A 19,725-nucleotide genomic window follows, 5' to 3' on the forward strand; every position below is an offset into this window, starting at 1 on the left:
TGCGGACCCCCTGCCGCCGGGCGGGGCCGGGCGGGGCGAGGCGGGGCCGGGCCAGGCCGTGCTGGGCCGGGCAAGGGAGGGCCGGGCAGGGCCGTCCCGGCGGCGGGGCAGCGAGGGGGCGCCGCGGGGCAGGTGAGGGCCGGCGCCGCGCCCCGCGGCGGAGCCGGAGAGCGGCGGCTCCGTCCAGGCGCTTCCGGGCGCGGCGGGGAAGGAGGAGGGGTGGGGTGGGTGGGTGGAGGGAGGGAGGCAGGCAGGGAGGGAAGGAGGGAGGTCGCCTTTTTTAGGAGGGAGACCCTCCTTCGCGGCCGCCCGCCCGCCCGCCCGCTCGCAGCCATGGCTTTGAAGGAGGCGGGCGGCAGCATCCTGCCCATCAGCGACATGGTGTCGGGGCCGTCGGGCTCGCCGTTCCCCGAGGTGGTGGAGCTGAACGTGGGGGGCCAGGTGTACGTGACGAGGCACTCCACGCTGCTCAGCGTCCCGGACAGCACGCTGGCCACCATGTTCTCGCCCTGCCGGGGCGGCCCGGCGGCGGCCCGCCAGCTGCCCAGGGACAGCCGGGCGCGCTTCTTCATCGACCGCGACGGCTTCCTCTTCAGGTACGTGCTGGATTACCTGCGGGACAAGCAGCTGGCGCTGCCCGAGCACTTCCCCGAGAAGGAGCGGCTCCTGCGGGAGGCCGAGTACTTCCAGCTGGGCGACCTGGTGAAGCTGCTGTCGCCCAAGGTCACCAAGCAGAGCTCGCTCAACGACGAGGGCTGCCAGAGCGACCTGGAGGACAGCAACTCACAGGGCAGCAGCGACCGGCTGCAGCGGGCGGCGCTGGACAAGCGCTCGGGCTTCCTCACCGTGGGCTACCGCGGCTCCTACACCACGGTGCGGGACAACCAGGCGGACGCCAAGTTCCGCCGCGTCGCCCGCATCATGGTGTGCGGCAGGATCGCCCTGGCCAAGGAGGTCTTCGGCGAGACCCTCAACGAGAGCCGCGACCCCGACCGCCCCCCCGAGAAGTATACCTCCCGCTTCTACCTCAAGTTCACCTACCTGGAGCAAGCCTTCGACCGGCTCTCCGAGGCGGGCTTCCACATGGTGGCTTGCAACTCCACCGGCACCGCCGCCTTCATCAACCAGTACAGGGACGACAAGATCTGGAGCAGCTACACCGAGTACATCTTCTTCAGTAAGTGCTGCCCCCGGGGGGGGGTGCGCGGCGGCGTCCGCTTAAATCTGCCTCCCCACTCCCCTGAATAAAAAACAAAAGCACCTTGCTGCCCCCCCACCCCCTAAAAATACTCTAAAAACGCCATGCTGTCCCGCAGCAACGTGTAGCTGGGGGAAAAATGGGGCTGCAACCCCTCTTTAAGCATTGTCACCCCCACAGTACTTTGTCTAGGGGGAGAGCCCGGGGCTGACTGATGTCTCCGGAGTCCAGATGGGAGCGGTTCTCCCCCCCCCCCCCCCCCCCCCCCCCCCGACCCAGTTGGAGAAATCGGGGCTGTTTGCACCTTTTGGAGGCGAATGTGCCCTGGGAAGGAGCAGCCCCCCTGCCCAGTGTCGGGGTCTCCCCGCAGGGCATCGTGGCAGGTCCCAGTGCTGGCTGCGCTGCTCCATGGTGCGGGGACTGCGCTGCTGGAGCAGGGAGAGAGGAAGGGTTTTTAATATTTCATTACTACATTGCCTTCAGCTCTTGTTAGCTGCGGAGTAAGCACGCTGCTGGCAGCGGGCGCGCTCCTGGTGAGGGCAGCAAGGGCAGAGCCATGTCCCGGGGGAGCAAGAAGGAGCCTGGCTCCAAGGGAGGAAAAAACCCAAATGTATACACAAAAACTCCGTGGTGTGTACGCAGCTCTTAAGTAACTCTGCTTGTCGGCGCTGCGTAGCCTTAAAGGTTGCGGGTCACTCGCAAATAGGGGAATCAAGCGATGGAGAATGCAGGGTTTCTGTCTTGCAAAGTACTCAGCCCTCTGTAGGGCAGGGATTTGGACTGCTGAAACAGCAGCTGGATGGAAAACACCAGCCCTTGGCAGAGAGCTGTCTCTGAAAGGCAGAGGTTAGCCTTACACCTTACTGGTGTGTTTGGGAAGGGAGCCCTGCTGTTCTCCATCCCCTGCCTTGTTCCTTCTACCTTTGTGTGGTCTCCTGCTGCCTGAGGGCAGGAGGAGCGCTTTTGTTGAGCATCCATCAGCACCTGGGTGGGATACACAAACCCAAACCCCACCAGGAGTGGGGCTAAACAGAAGCAACCTGTTCTGTGTGCAAAACCGGACCTGTGCACAGGATTTAATAGAGGAGGGAGATGTGAATGGCTTTCTATTGGGAGGAGAAGGTCATTCAATAGTTCATGTTGCTCTATGTTATATAGGTGGTGACCACCCTTTGGTGAACAAACTTCAGTTCTTCAGTCTTCAAAACTATGTTAAAACAGCTTTTGAAGATTCATTATGTAACCCATCAAGCTGATCATATCTGATTAGGAGATGTGAAAACTGAGTTGTTGGAGGAGCTTTACTTTCTTCTGGGTGGACTTAATCATGTAAAATATGTGTTAATTAATTTTCCTTTCTGAAAAAAAGGGACGTACTAATTTTCAAAATAGTAGAAATTCCTTACTGTTATTATCAAGACTATGAAATAGCCTGTTCTGTTTGCTCAGACATAGATTTTTTATGTGCCTAATTATTTGTATGCATTTGTGATGCTTACAATGTTTTGGATTCTTTTGCGTGTGTTATGATGAGGTTGCTGTATAGAACAGTGCTCTAATTCAGATCAGCATTCCAAATTAATCCCCGGTGTAATGCCACTGATTTATGTGGAATCATGCCAGGGATGAATTGGATGTTATACACCACGATTTCTTTTTTGGCTTCCAGGTTACCGTGTTATAACAAGTAAAACAGGTAGTTAATTACTTAATTTGATAAATGAAAACTTCAGTTTTTGCCTAATGTCATTATTTTTCTCTAATCCTGGGTGCAAACAATGGCTGAGCTAAAGTAGGCTTAAAAGAAGGGGAACACATTTTAATTTTTGTAGCCTAGTTTGGCAACCTTTGCTTAATGTAACTTTATAAATTTCTGTATGATTATGTGATAGACTCTTCCAAAATGTAGCAATGTTGAGATAACTTAATAAACAAACAAACAAAAAAGAAAAACAACATCCAAATGGGAGGAGAAACAGACAGAGCATAATGTCTGAAGTAATGCCTTAGGGATTATTTTTCTTTTTAACTGACTGAATGTCTAGTTGATGGAGTCTCTGATAAAACAATGCTTTATAATGGAGGGCTCTGGATGGATTGGGTGCTTTCTGTAGTTTCTGACTCCTGCATAAGAATCCATTGAAGGGACAGCAAACCTTGAAAGCCTGCCCTGCTGCTGTATACCGGGGGGAGAAGACTAGTCAAGGTTACTGACTGTGGTCTCTCCAAGACCATTTGCCAGGACCGTATTTGTTTATTCACTCACATAAACACAGCTTTGTACACATCATGAACACCTGCGACCAGCAGCTATATTAGTTATTGGTTTGTAATTCTATAGCAGCCACACAGTTTTCTCTCCAACTGTTTCTCCCGAGGACTTGTGGACGATTCTGAAAGTGTGGAAAAATACATGAGGATATACACATTCTAGCCATTGCCTTAGATCAGGACAAGCTGAATGAGTTTCTTCCCGAGCTACTAAGGAACATTTGAAGGCCAAAGGTGGCCTTTAATCTCTGCTTTGGGAAATGGATTTCAGGTCTGTTTCTAGTGTATCTCTATCTTCTGTATTTTGAATTGAAAAGACCATCTCACTTTTTAAGAAAATAATTTCCACTTTCTGAAATGTTGTGACAGATGAAATTCACTGGGTACTAAACATAATTTAGTTAGTTTTTAGATGGCTTAGTATCCATGGATGGATTATTTGATTCAATTCTGACTCAAGAACCAGGGATTGTTTGAGATGATGCTTTAGGCTTTGGCAACATGTCCTGACGCATAGAGAGACAGGCTTCCTTAGTGTGCATAATTCTTCTTTTTTTTAAAAAAAAAAAAAAAAAAGAGAAAAGATTTACTTGCCTCCAGTGGTGTGCAAACTATCACCTATGCAGTGACTGCTTCATTTGTCTCCACAATTACTACATATTGATGGCTCAGTTCTGGAAAGTGCTCAACAGATCTGTTCCATGTATCTATTACAAACTCTGTCTCCTAATGGCCGATAAAATTGGTAGCTTTTAATGTGGTATTGAAAGGGCTCTACTAGAGTGCATCACTTTTCCTTTTTTTTCTCCCCAGTAGCTCAGCTCTGAGCTATACTTGCTCAGAGCCTGAAGACTGACTAGGGCTATTGAAGCTTACAGACCTTAACCCATGGGAGAGTGATTTGGTTCTGTTAACACAGTATGAAACGCATCTGCAGTTTGGGAAAGAGGCTGAAGCGCTTTTGCTGCGTTAGTTTCAGGCCATCATGTGGACCACTGTTTTAGTTAATTACCTGTTGGTGTGCATAGGAGATAGCCCTCACAGAAGTTCCATCTCGATGGAGATGGGAGACCAGAAGCAGGGAGACCATACTTCACATGGCTGCAGACAACTTAGCAAACCCTGTTAGCAGGTCTCTTTGTAACGATTTTGTGTAATTTACATTTTTAAGCTTTTGCCTTTCTTTTGTGGTTCACTGTATCTCTTGGTGCTATTGTGTAATGTAGAATTGCCTGTGCACGCTATTACTATATTTTTTTCTTCTGTAGAATCTAATTGGTCTTAATGGATTTTACATTTAACATCTGCTACACAATCTGACTTATGGGTGTTGAGAGCATCATGCTCAACTGGAAGCTATCCACTCTGAATTGACATGCATACTGTAAGAAGAAGACAGTAATATTTCATGAAAAAACTGTCGTATTCTGTTTCAATGTCCCTGTTTCACGTGACATTTTGTTTCCGTGTCTTTTATTTTTATTCATAACAGGTGATGTTTGCATGAATTTATGGCACTTATTTTCCCCTCAGTCATAGTACGCAGAGATTACACTGGTGTATCTGGAAATTGTTGTAAACAAGTGTTAATAATTTCATAATCAGTAGTGGAATAATCTGTTGGAAACAATGAAAAAAAGAAAAACCACTCCCACCTCAAAAACAAACAAGTAAACAAAATACCACACCACCACCTCATTGTTTATATCTTTGTAATACAGAGGAGAAGAAAACAGGAGGTGATGATTGAAACATGGAGAAAAAACATAGGTAAAATAGTTTGAGATGTTAATTGTTCTGTAAATGCCAAATCGAGTTCAACATCCGACTGGGATAGTTAGGGGGCGGTGTGTTGGCAGGTAACCCTAAACTGCTCTGAGGGAGCAGTGTCAGGAGATCCATCTTGTGGGTGGTTTCTGTGGCAATGCCAAGCTGCTCTTCATCCATCACTATTTGGTAGTGTTTTTGCTACATGGAGTGTGTCTTTGATACTTTTTTTTAACCTCCCTTTTTATGTATGGAATGAATACCTGGAACTTGCTAGGCTTGGAAAAGAAAGGAGACTAAACCAAAAGTAAAATAAGGATATTGCTTCTCTGTGGAACATGAAGGTGGGCTATTTTTTCTGAGCCTGAATCAGTGTCTCAAAGATTTGAGTGGAAATTTTTGGTGTATTTAATCCATCACGTCTCCCTGCATCACAAATGTGATGTAGGAAAGCTTTAGATTTCTGACAGTATCAGAATCTAGGAATGTTGGTCCTGGTAGGACTATTGCACGATGCTTTTTAGAACTTAGTGACTTTGTAAGTTGTCCTGTGACTTCGGAGAACTGACATACAACTTCAGGATATTCTGCTTATTAGTCCAGTTAACTCTAATGTTGTTTAAAAATATATAAATAATAGTATGCTTTATTTTGTCATCTTCCAAAATGTATGCCCCTGAACTTAAAAGGATGAATCAAAGCATACAGTCATAAATTACTATTATGAGAATATCTTCCTTATGCCACCATTTGACATAGTGAAATAATCCGGACTACTGAAATTGATATTCTAATTTCAGTCATCATTTCAATCTACAGACTCAATTTCAGGGACTGATTTTTTTAAGATATGAAATTAAAAAGGAATTAGAACAAATTCTGCTTTTCAATAAATAATGAAAACCAGAGTTTCTCTACAGCTAGTGTGTAAAGACACTGCACTAAAAATGATACCAGGAACCTTTTGATTTTTCTTAAATTCAAATAGAAGTATGCAAGACTCAATACAATGATTTGTGATTGAGCTTTAATCATTATATCTACATTCTGCTCTTACTAAAATAAAGTTAAATTTTTAAGTACTGTATAACCGCTTTAATGTTTGGAGCTGAGGATTGGGACTGTTGCACAGTATTTTAAAAGTAAAATTGGGGATTGTCAGAGGAAACATCTGTCCTGGTATTATATACTAGGATCACTACTAGATGAGTAACAGATTCCTTGATACAAGCAGCTATTATTTCTGGTATTTGGAAATGGAAATACGCTAGTTTTGATAACTATTCCAGACTTATACTTCTTATACATTGGTTGGGAACGAAGTTACAATGTTGGAGAAGCTGACTTTGCTGGTTCTCTAATATTTTGCAGGAAAACTGCTTCTTGGTGTCAGATCACTTCATGCATTTTCAAGGATTTATGACAGTGGTTGCAGGGAAATGTTTACATTTTGACAGTGGAATGAGCAAATCATATCTTATTTTTTTTTCTTTACTGTCAACATGAATTTCTAGTTATCTACTGTTCAAGCACAGAATTTGTGTACAAAAGTTTTTCATAGTATACTGTTCCAACATCATGATTTAAAATTAAAACATTACTGCTAATAAAATATATTTTGAAACGTATTTGCTTTCACAGTGTGATATGGCTGGTAATTTCACTGCTGCTTTTCTCCGTTGCAGCAAATACGGAATTCATTATGCTGTGATGAGAATTTGTGTGGTGTGCAAAAATTCACTGAGCACTGCACAAAGAGGGAGCTCAACAATACTCACGTTATCCTCTTTCTGCCACAGTTCTGCGTTTAAACATATTTCCCCAGAAATGAAAAGCCTGTCAGCCAGCTCTCAAAGATAAAATGCTATGGGCGTGAGGAAAGACTGAAGTGGTTTCCACTAACCTAAGCCTAAGAAGGGCACTCTTTGTGGCCCAGCTGAACATCAGCATGATCTGAACAAACCATCCAGAAATAATCAGTCACATTTTGGTGTGTTATCAGCTTAAGGGTGAGGTCTTTGCTGAGGCAGGTATCTAGGACAAAGAAGGAAAGTATGGAAGGTGGTATGCATCCGTTTCACTCCTGTGGGGTGACCAGGACCAGCGTGGTGCCTGGTACAGCCCCTAGCCAGCATTGCTCTGTTCTCTCAGCAGCTAGGCACATCCTGGGTGTCTCTGCAGAAGGGAATAGCATGGCCCTGCTCTGGTCTTCCCTCTCATTTTCTATCTCTACTTTTGGATTACTCTACTGCCAGAGTCATGTAAGAAGTCTATTACAGAGTTGAGTTGACTGAGGTCATATTTACAGGGTTTTTCCACAGCACAGGCTGATTATTTGGTTGGAGGTTGTTTGGCTTGATATAATTGTTGAGGAAAGCTGGAGTCACTATACCAGATAACATCTTAACTTGGCAAGCAGATACTGATATTTTTGTATCTGAGGATGACTATTTCATTTCTCATCACTAGACTTTTCTTACTTAAAGTGGCAGGAATAGTAATGGCACTCTCAAATCATGGCTCTTAAATTGAGCCACAAGTCCAATGGAAAATCCTTTAAAAAAATTACCTGGGAAAACTTCATTTTTCTTTAGCAAATCAAATGCTTCATGATGGATTTCCTGGGGAGGTTGTTCACTCTAGCTTGATAAAACTGCATGTTCTTTTTGAGAAGAGGTAATTTATATTCTAATTAAAGTTCATATATTAACTAAATGTTAGGAGAAAAAAGTGCGAGGTCTGAAATGAAATTATCATTCTCAGTAGAGTTTAAGTACGTCTCTTTAAATATTTTGCATTACTTCTATTTTTTTATTTTTAAATCAGTAATGACCTTTGTATATTTAGCTTTTGCCTCATACACATTAAGGATTGTTCAGTGTTTAAATTTTTTTAACCTAAATGGGATTAATCATACAAATAGTGTGTGAAACTCACACTCAAGCCCCATTCACAGCTGCGAGATAGACCTTCACTGGGACTGAAGCACCAAATAGTCTTGCACTAGTCTTTTACATCAAAGTGAAATTCAAATTACATGAGTAATTATTTAGTGTCATAATTGTTTCTAGTACACAAAATCCTGGCAGGAGGCAAGCAGTGATGATTTATAATTTTCATGGCACTTGCAAAAGAATTGAATGCAACCATTCAATTTTGGTTGCGTTTTATCACAATGTGGTAACAAAACTTTGTTACGTTTTGATAGTTTAGTTTCAGAAGACATTTAAATGAAAGGGTGCATCTAGCTGCAAGGTGCCACTCCACTTATGTAAACTCATCTCTAAATGTTTTCAGGACTTCACCACACATGTAAATATCACAGTGGTGTCAATGAATATTTCCCGTTTTTAGTGAAGAGATGAATACAATGGTTTAAAAATGTTTAAGCAAGTATTATTTCATATTTATGGTATGACTTCTATCTTGTCTTTCCAAGGTTGGGAGCAACGTATTTACCCATTCTTTACCCTATGGGTGCCAGCCAGGCCATAAACAGTGGGAGGACTGCTTTCAGTGATTCATTCATCGCCATTTCTCCTGGTCAAAATTCAGTTGTTCCCTTTCTCATTGTTCTCATATTCCTGAACTCTGTTACAGGGGCTCTGAGCAAAGGAGGCACAGAGACAGGAGCCACTGCCTCGGGGGATTGCCTCCGCCTCCAGGCGGCTTCTGCTGCCTCTGGGCTATGTGTGCTTGTCAGGTTTACTTTGTAGTGCTTGTGTACACTGTGCCCGACTTCTTTTCTGTTTCAATGATATGCACTTAGTGAATAAGGAAAACCATAATGGATTATAGAATAAAAAAGTAATAGAAATTCCTTTTGAAGGGGATTCGACAACACTTTTACAACACTATGAATAACAGTCCGGAGACAAACAACTCAATCCAAAGTGCAAGTACATGCAGCAAGAGTAACTAATGCATAGAAGTAGATATGCTGCATGTTTCCTTTGGGGGAGAAAGAGAGGGATGAAAAACTAAAGAGAAATCAACACCGTCATTATTTTTTATTAATGAAATTAAATATTCCAGCTTTTTATTTAGCATGCATTCAGTCTTACTGTACATAATATATAGAGATGTTCTCTTTGCATTAGCACAAAGATGTGATTCAGAAATGAAATCAGGCAGTGTATTTTATTTATTTGTTAAAACCTTCAGATGTGTTTTGTATCTTTTCTTCTTCATCCTTACTGGGATTTACTCTTTAGTGGTATTAACAAATACTCCCAGAGAGAGAGGAGTTGGTGCTCAGGGACTCGTCACATTTTGTTGTAAACAGACTTCTGCAACTTAGGATAATAGTGAAATTGTTGTGTATATACATTTTTGAACATGGATGTTCATAGGTTCTTTCAAGGTTTATAACTATGTAAGTGTATTCTGTGGAAGTTATTAAAGTGTGTTATCATTCCAGAGGCTTTTAACCAGTAAATATTTTGTATAGCTCTTGGATATCTGTGAAGCTTTTTAAATTTGTTAAATAATAAGAAGAAATTCATGTCTAAATTCTAATGCAAGCATGTCTATATGCATAGGTATATGTATCATGTATACATACATGGTTAATGATACTCGGAGGTATATAATCTGGCAACATTGTTCATGATTCAAAGGTTTTTCCCCAGCAGTTAGCAAGCTCCTTTCTTTATTCAGATTACTAATGAAATACCCATGTCTATCCTATCTGATGGTCGCAGTTTAAGGTACAAAAGAATTAAAGTGGACATATGCAGTGTGATTTTAAATGCTCAAACACAAGGTATTCTTGTCCTTTTGCACAAATAAGCAATTTCCCAGAATAAACGAACTTATTAAGAGGAAGAATTTTCTTTTGGAAGATCAGTTCACTTTTCCTTGTCTTGATTTCATTTACCTACTTGATGATGACAAGCTGTATATGAAAAAACAACCATAAGTGGGCTCAGTGGATACTATGTCACCTAGTAAAAGTAGAATTTATTTTTTTTTAATTCTCCCCTGTCCTGGAGAGATGTAAGAGTCTCTAGGGCTGATTTTCAGTTTCTGTTTGACGTAAGTATATCCAGAGGATGTTTATTAAACATTTTCCACCTTTGTCTGTTTGCTGCTTATTTCCATACTTGCTTCTCATCTCAGACTTGCTCATCTTTTTTTCTATTTGTCTTTTTCTCTCCTCCCCCTGTGCTTTGCATTTTTCCTTCATCTTTCTGTTCAGCTAATTGCCTCAATTCCACCACTTGCTCCAGAACAGAGGATCTAAAGCTTGCATGTAATTTTCTTATCCTGCTCAGACTAGGCTGGATACAAGTCACATCAAGATGAAAGTTTGGTAGTGGTATGCACTGGACCATGTACTTAAACTATTATGCCTTATTGACAGGACATGCAAGTTTGGTTTTGTTTTCCAAATATATCTAGTTTCAGTGAAAAAACATGAGCTCAGCTAAAGATTTTGAAAGTTTAGATTCACAGTATTTCTAATATCAAAATGCCAAAGAGAAATCTACTTATTCCTTCCTAACTGTGTTCCATAATAGCTGAATTAGAGCATGAATGTACCTTGGAGAGTCTGTGAAGTATATGCATTATTTGACCCTTTATAAGTATAATAAAAAAGGGGTGGTGCCAATATTTGTATATAGTGAAATATATTTTAAGGATGACTGATCTTAAAGAGGTCCAGAATTGCATATATACCCATTATAGAAATAAATAAAAAGCTATGATGTAGTTCTTTTCAATATGTTTTCATAACTTAAAAAGTTTATTATAACAAGATGTTTTTGGTTTTTTTCCTGCCTATTAATCAAATCTCCACTAAAACCACCATACCAGCAAAACTTCCAGAGTAATGATAAATATCTATTATGTGTAAGTAGAAGTATTCTGTAATGCTTGTGGTCTTTAATCCAAGGTTCTTTTGTTCTCATTGGAATTCACGAATACTAAATAATATGAAAACAAACTACAAAAGTGTTAGAAGGCAGATTAAGTCTGGAAAATTTATCAGGGTTGTCTTTTTCCACTGTATTGTCTACGCATTAAAGCTAAACAACATTTTCTGCTAGTCTTTCTTAATAAAGACAGTTTCTTTCCCTTTTTCTTAAGTCACCCATTTATAGCCAGTTACTTCTCAGTATTGTTGTTTGCAGACAGCTGTTACTATTTCTGTTGTTAATGCCTACTGTGGCTTTTTAGTTGATCTGAAACAAAGTGGAGGCATGGTTACTCTTGCCTTTTCACCTATTTTTGTCTCTTTCCAGTGCTTAGGAATAAAAATATCACTCATTTCATCCTTCTAAAAATAACTGCATGCAATCTTGTAAGAGTGTGATCAATATTACTGAAGCTACTTGGACTTCAGGAAAAAATATCAAAACAATTCAGCTATATATGATGCAAGATAGAATAGGATAGTTGTTTAAGTAAGGTTGGATCTGTCCTCTTGTATCCAAATTTTTGGCGTTAAACCCCCCACCTTCCTTTTTCAGTGGCATCCATTCTCAGAACCAGTTCTTGAGAGCAGGAACTGTCAGTATCTGTGTATGTGCATATGCCTTATCATATTAAAACGATAACAAAAAATGTGAAAGGAATATAACTATGAACACTAATTTGTAATCCCGCTTGCAATTTTTACTTTCCTAATACCTGTAGAGTTTAATTTTCTATGTTAGCAATTCCTTAGAAAGCTACACATAGCTGCTACCTGTTTCAGTTTTGCCATAACTCAAACATCAATTTCTGACCATCTTCTTTTTTCACATGAAATCTTTTCATGCTGTCAGTTTGTCTCAGGGGATATAATAAATGAATATAGCATTTCTAAATGTTATAGACAAAGATAGACAAAATGTATATCCTTAAGCTATCATCCCCCCTCCAAAAATTGAGAATAAAAGCTAACAATATCTGTAAGCTTTAGAATAATGCTGTAACTCCATAAGATAAGATACAAACTTCAGAAATTTATGGGTTATTTAGTATGTGACATTTTGAGTACTGATTGAATTTTTGTTTTTTCCCATAACCTGCCAAGATTATATATATTCATATAATCATTAGCCATCAGCCTGGCCTCCAGTCATAACAACACTCACATTTTCACTTGCACCCTTTCATTACTTGTATTTTCCACCTGCAATGGAAGTAGTTTGGTGTCTAAATTGGTGAAATTATGCCCCTAAATAACTGCATCTGTGATCACACTTAATTACAGGAAGAAGAAGGCACTTGCTGTAGAAGAGATTAGGGTAAATGCTGCCTGTCTAATCACATCCCTGGTGGCTGAGCTCTGGCAGTGCTTTATTCCTAAATCCTCTTGCTGTGGAGGTGATGAATAAAGCCTGCGTGGTCTGTGCAAGTACATGTTTGGGTCTATTCAGAGGCTTTAGTTTTTTAGTGTGAGGGATGTGACATACTAGGGGCGAGCTGGATGTGGGTCCCTGCTGCCAAAAATATGTGGGGGCCTCTCGGTGTCTTTGGCTAGGTGGGCTGAGCAGGGGTGTAGGCCTGGGGCCCAGGGCTGGGCTCTGGGGAGCTGAAGTCTGTCCTTGCTGTGGCCTTGCTGGGGGTCCTGGGCCTGATATGGGATCCTGGCCTGTGAAGGAGTCCCACGTTGGTGGCCAGGGACCTTAAAGCCAGGCCTGGCAGCAATGGGTGGAAGGAATTTGCAATTGCCTGCTTTCTGGGACTACAAGCAGAGAAGCCAAGAGCTATGTCCTCCGAGGACTTGTGGCAGGCCACCATCACGGGATTGCTTCAGAGCCTTGAAATCCCAGGGCAGTGATTCATGGCTTTTTTTTTTTTCCTCCTTCCTCCATGCAATTTCATGAACTTCTTATGACACAAAATACATGAGAAATAACTCCTTGAGTTATTATTATACATGAAAAGCAAGGGTTTCTGGTCAAAGACACCAGGAAGGCAAGAGTTATACCTAGCAAATGTTTATTCAGTGATGAAGCACGTTATTTGAGTTTCTTCAATGGTGCTGCTGAAATGGTGTAAATTTAATAGTAATCTTCAATTTACTAAGGTTGATCCAAATATTCTTTACATTTGGGTACAAAATATGGAGTAGGAAAAAAAAAGCTTGTGTTATAAGCAATAGGTAACCTGGAAACAAAACACCTAGGAAAAAAAAATTGCTTTTTAGACTTATGTAAAAGCGCTTGATTTTTAATTAGTATTGACAAAGTGACTGCATGCAAGCCTATCTGTGTTGTCACACTTAAGATGCATGAAATGTTTAAAGGAGCTTGGGGGGTTGCTTAGCTATTTTCTGAAAACAGTAAAAATACTCTGAAGTTTGAGAAGATGCACTTTTTTAATCTTTAATACATCTGTTTGGAAACAGTTATCTTCTTTTAATCAATAGTGAGGCTACTAGCAAAAACAGATATCCTTTTTAATGAACCATATAATTAATCAGATTTGAGAATAGCATGAGTCTAAAATTGAGCTCCAAATCAATGCATATAGTCTTGAATGTATTTTCAGAAAATTCAGAAAAGTTCAGGGAGAATTTCCATCTGCACTTTGAGTACCAGTCAAACAGTGGGAATAGAACTGAAGTTTATGTTGCTGGTTTGGAAAACTTGGTGGTTCTTACCTTCGTGACTGGCAATAAACCACACTTGTTTGACGACTACTTTATCCTGTGGTTATATTAGAGGTTTAGCAATACAGAAATCGACATTTTAACCAAAATTCACCTTTTTTTTTTAAAAAAAAAAAAAAAAAAATTCTGTCAGTGTTTACCTCTCAGTCATTATTTTTGCTCAATTAAATGAGTTTATAACAGCGTTACTACTGTACAACAGCAATAGTGGTAAAAGCTATTTACTGTATTATCAAGTAGCTGTATAACAAAGCTATTGCAAGTTACTGGGTAATTACTGGTTGTTCAGAATGGGTTGCCATAATTTCTGTCCAGGAAGGTGTGTGGTGTTAGACTATGGATCAGTAAATTAAGACTATTTCATATTACTTGTAGCAGCTGTGTAACACTCAGCTTCAGAGCTTCTTAATAGACTTAGAAGTTCCTTGATAGAAGGAAAAAGCCTCTTGCATTAAGGCATTCAGGCATTGGAATAGGCTGTGCCATGATGCTGTGTATGTTGGGCATCCTTGGAGGTTTTCAAGACTCAACAGGATCAAGTTCTGCTAACCTGGTCTGGCCTCATAGATGCCAGACCTTTCTTTTTGCTTTGAGTTTTGAGCAGAATGTTGGATTAGAGATCGCCTCAATTACCCTGTGATTCTGTGCTAGGTGTTTTAACTTAGTATTGGAACTGCTGCAGGTAAATGAAGTAGATTATAGAGAGCTTTAAATTCTGATCGCTCCAAATGTCACGAGGTTCAAAACCTGAACTTAACGTTATCATTTTACTTACTTTTTTGTATCTTACATCTAGTCTGAACTGAAACAAATACTCCAGGAAAATGTTTTTTTTACAGGACTTTCTGGCTTAAATTCAGAACCGCAGAATGTTGAACAGGCCACAAATAAGAAAGTACTTTACACAAATTTTACAAAATTAATGTTGGATGTTACTATGGTGGTTGATCAACTTTTGCTTGAAGAAAGACATGTAAAAAAAAATATAGTAAACCACTACTGTTTAAATCTCTAACCACTTTCATTGCCATTCTTGAGACATAGATACCTCCTATAAAATTTAAATATGACAGATCACCTTGGATTTCTTTGGGATTTTCCTCATTTTTATATTTTTGATTGGTGTTTGGTTTCTTTAGTATGACATATTTTTGCTTGAGCTCTTCAGCCTCTGTATTTTTCCCCAGCACAGATTGAGTCAATTTACATAGTAACTGAAAATATGCTGAGCAGAATTTTTTTGGTAGCTTGGAAAACTTAAGAAACAAATCATAAAGCAAACATGAACCATGCTGAATGACTTTTTAGTGGTTCTCATGGATTTATATTAATCGGATTTATATTAATCTATCTGTAAGTACTGATTCATTAATTCATACCTTCTTCATAAAATATGCCTGATCTATAGTGGATTTCTAAAGCTATCCAGGGCCTAATAGGGAAGTGTCAGAAACCTCACTGGGGGAATATCTGTTTTGATTTTGTAGTGTTGTATTTGTGATTTTGTATTCCAGTGGCTAGAAAGTCTTTTTTATCATTATGTCTGATTTACTACCACGAAAATCTATCAAATTGTGAAGGAAAAAGGAGATGCGTTAGAACTTTTTCCCTTTTATTGATATTTAAAGGCTTCATGTCCACCATATGTTCCATTGTGGTGCATCTTCAATAAAATGCTAAGATGCTACCAAGAAAATGTTGTCATGTTACATTTTTTTGCCTTACAAGTTATAAATGTTTAAATGTGTGTTTAAATGAGTTTAAATGTGTGTATTTTTAAGTTGTTTTTAATTATCCAAATAATTAATGCAAAAGGAAAAAGTCTTGATTGTGTACAGTCTGTGACAAAAAAATAAATTTATTATGGGTTTCTCCTGCTGTTATTTCATCTTCTGTAGTATACCTAGAAGAAACTGCTAGACATTCAAAACGATGAGCTCCATTTTCTTCTTTCCATAAGCAAAGAACTAACTTCTGTCCAGGATAGGACAATTCTACGCATAGACCAGTTGTTCACGATAGCAGAGAGGGAAGGAAGGGTTCCTGAGGAAGAGCAGCCACAAGGTTTTGGTAGATCCTTTCTGTGCCTAAGTTGGTGTTATGTCATAGATGCAGTGAGCCGTGGAGTTTAACCCCTCAGTGATTTGCACGGGCCGGCCTCCTCATTTCAGGACTTTTTAGGCTCATCTCCAGAGTTTAATTGATCTCACAACTCTGCTTATGTCTGTCATCCTTTCTTCCTGGAGGAAGAAAACCCGGAGGGGCAGATAATTGCTTTTTATTTTAAAAATAAAAGCCTTTCATTTATGCATAATCATGTGAATGAGGAGCTTAGTGTCTGTTGGTGCTATGACCTCTTTTCAGTACTCTCTTTCTACCTTTATTTGTATATTACCATTGGAACTACAGTAACAAATTATCAACGCAGTATTTCCAAATATTTCTTAAATCTGATGTGTCATAACCTTAAATCTATATATCTTATATTGTATCTATATTTAACTATCTATAAATGTTTAAAGAAAAGGCATTAGCTAGATGTGATACCCTGGCTCAGTACTCTGAGTCATATTGTGGTGGTTTGGGAGGAATATAAATAAAGTACTTTATGAAATGTATTTTCCTTATAAAATTATTGACAGGAGTTAAATTCTTGGCAAGATACTTTGCTTCTTTTCTTTTTATTAACATTTAAGAAGTAGATAGCTGCACCAGTATGTTTCAGGATGTTATTGCCATATCTCATATGCCTGTTATTTTTTCATACGTTCTTAAATAGTCAAATATCTCATTGATCCTTGGTGATTATTAGAATGTTTAGTGTTGAAATAATTTGTTTTACCATGTGACTTATAACACAAAGGAATTCCTAATTGATTTTGCATAAACTAAGAACTATTTGTTTCATCTTGGGTGAAAGCTTCTTGAGGTCTTTGCATTTAGTTCAGTTTATATGTAAATTGTATCAAAATACAATTATTGATTTTAACAATCATTGTATGTAATGGTAAATCCTATATCAAATAAATAAGAATTATCAACTATAGAAGATTATGCTAAAGTAATTCTGCTTTTTATATTCTTCTTTATATTTTTTTAATTCTTCTTTATGAATTATACTTTTATACAGGATTTTCTAGCCACATATTTCTCTTTTAAGATGATGTTTCACCCCTCAATGGATAGGAAAATAGTCTCACTGGCACACAAATACATTTTCTCTTTTCTCTCCTCCAAATTAACAGTATTTCTACAGCATTACTGGAGACAAAAAAGTGACTACATTTTAATCAGGATGCAGAAACTAGCTATGTGGCCTCTAAGAGACATTGGTTCAGCCTGAGTTCGAAGCAGGATTTTCTTGTGGTGGGGATGATAAGGAATATCTGTACCAGTTAAATAACGCTGTCATGGTATAGTTTGGGAAAGAGGCAGACTAGGTTGTTACTTGAGTAATTAAAATTCTTGATTAGCTGAGTGGTAACGTAGAAGTTATAGCAAGTTATAGAAGTAAGAAACAATTTATGATAACGTTTATGATAATCAGTCTTTATAACAAATCTGCAGTTTCTGTAAAATTATGGGCTATGTGCTTTTGGTTTATATCATTTGTACATAACTTCAGTGCAAAGTTGGTCCAAGCAAAACAGGTCAGGTCCTTTTTGTGTCCATTGAGCAATTGTAGATAATTGCACAGGATGCAAAACAACAGAAACTTGTGGCTGTATTGAGAGAAATCTTCTTGAAAGATATGAGAAGATCTTCAGCTAATGCAGAGACAAAACTGAAGAGTCCTTGATCTCTGGTTGTGCAGTCCATCTGTTAAGATGCAGTGCTTTTCATAGACTGTGAGTTAGAGAATAAAGCCTTGAAATTGTAAGTCTGAAATTAAGTTTGTGCTAATTAAGAAAAAGCTCTTTTAGTAAAAAATTCTTGCTGTTAAATACTGTAGAATTTTATTTTTAGCTTTACAAAAGTCACTTCAAATGAGGCTACAGGGATGAAGAGCTCTGATGAACCTGTCTGCCCTGACACAGTACAATCTAATGGAAGCCATTGCAGTCTGTCAAGTCAAGCAGTTTTCTATAAAAGGCAGGATTTATATATATATTTTTAAAGAAGAGTGACTAATATTATGAATGGAATGTTTTATATAGGTTCAAAACATTTGGTGGAAGCTGATAGCATTTCATCTACCATGTTGCTGAACCTTTTTTTTTTTGCTTTGTTTTTGTTATATTGGTTTTCCACACTAGATGGCAGTGCATTAGCACTAGTGCATGATAGGGGAATTGATGTAATTTGTCCAGGGGGGAACAAATCCTTCTATTTCGTGCTTCCTTATACAAACATAGCTCAAAGAATTGCAAAGGAGACTGGATTACAGTCAGACACATATAGGTGTGCAAAGGAAGATGCAAATTATTTCTCCTCTTCTGTTGTACAAAAGAAAATCCATTCAAACTGATCGAACTAGGCTTGCATTGGCTGTAGGTGAAATGAACCAGGTTTCTTTCTCTGTGCTGTCCCTAAAGAATTGCATCCATAGAAACTTCATACGAAGCATTTTATTGAGTTAGAGCTGAGAATACATCCAGACTCAGAGCAGATTGCCTCACAGTTTTGAGCCATGTGTTGTCTACACTGAGAAGTCAGGGAGAGAAAAAAAACACAGCTTCCTTCTCTTTCCAAGAAAACCACGTGCTGGAGAGGTGGGGATGGAGAGCAGAGGGAGATGACTGGGGTTTGGGGGGGAAGGAAGGGTAGTTCCTAGGTATGGCTTTAGCCATACCACCCAATTTAGAGAATCCAAAGGCAGGGACGGGGAGAATGAAGAAGTGCCCACTGTAGGAGAAGGTCAGGTTTGCGACCATCTGAGGAACCTGAAGGTGTTCAAGTCCATGGGATGAGATGCATCTAAAGGTCCTGAGGGAACTAGCGGATGAAATTGCTAAGCCACTATATTTGAGAGGTTCTGGCAGTCCAGTGAAGTTCCCACTGACTGGAAAAAGGGAAACATAACCCCCCATTTCAATAAAGGGGGGGGGAGGGGGGAAGGAAGACCTGGGGAACTACAGGCCAGTCAGTCTGAACTATGTGCCCGGCAAGGTCATGGAGCAGATATTCCTGGAAACTATGCTATGGCATATGGAAAATAAGGAAGTGATAAGTGACAGACAACATGGCTTCACTAAGGGCAGATTGTGCCTGACAAATCTGGTGGCCTTCTGTGACAGGGTTACAGTGTTGGTGGATAATGGAAGTGCAACTGATGTCATCTACCTGGACTTGTGCAAAGTCACTTTGACACTGTCTGGCGTGACATCCTTCTCCCTAAATTGGAGAGACCTGAATTCTATAGATGGACCGCTTGGTGGGCAAGGAATTGGATGTATGGTCGCACTTGGAGAAAAATGTAAAAGCAGGAAGCTTGGAGTTGAAATTTAACTTGAAATTAAGATATAATGTTTGAAATTTATCGGTGAGGGCTTTCAAAACATAAGGTTATTAAAAACCAGACCCCCCCAAAAACAAACAAAAAAACCTACAACCCCTTGTCTCTCATTTTTAATCCTCGTATGTAAGGACATGAGGATTTTGAAAAAATGCAAATATGAATAGACTCTGTGGTCAAAAAAAGTCACATGCAGTACCAGGAGAAATTAAACACCTTAAAAGAAAAGCAGCAGTTGAAATAATAAAAAAAAAAAACTAGGTTGGATGCAGGAATAACTGGTTGTATGAAAAAGAGCTGAAAGAAAGAGGGTATAAGAGACTGAAAAAAAAGGTATCAGGAAGTCAAGAGTTACCAAAGAAATATCTTTCTCTATGTGGATTTCATGAAGAGTCTCTTCATGGTGGGGGCTTGCTCAGAAATAAG

At 39.8% G+C, this 19,725-nt stretch overlaps 1 protein-coding gene across 1 annotated transcript in view; it reads left to right on the plus strand.

Annotated features, from left to right (window-relative positions):
- Positions 1 to 333: 333 nt before the first annotated feature.
- The window catches only part of KCTD8 (potassium channel tetramerization domain containing 8), an 87,592-nt gene continuing 68,200 nt past the window's right edge, over positions 334 to 19,725 (plus strand). The window contains exon 1 of the mRNA XM_035552260.1: positions 334 to 1,177. Within this exon, the coding sequence (XP_035408153.1) occupies positions 334 to 1,177 (844 nt within the window). The remainder of the gene's footprint in view (positions 1,178 to 19,725) is intronic.

This window comes from Cygnus atratus, chromosome 4, assembly GCF_013377495.2.
Source record: "Cygnus atratus isolate AKBS03 ecotype Queensland, Australia chromosome 4, CAtr_DNAZoo_HiC_assembly, whole genome shotgun sequence".
Lineage (NCBI taxonomy): Eukaryota > Metazoa > Chordata > Aves > Anseriformes > Anatidae > Cygnus > Cygnus atratus.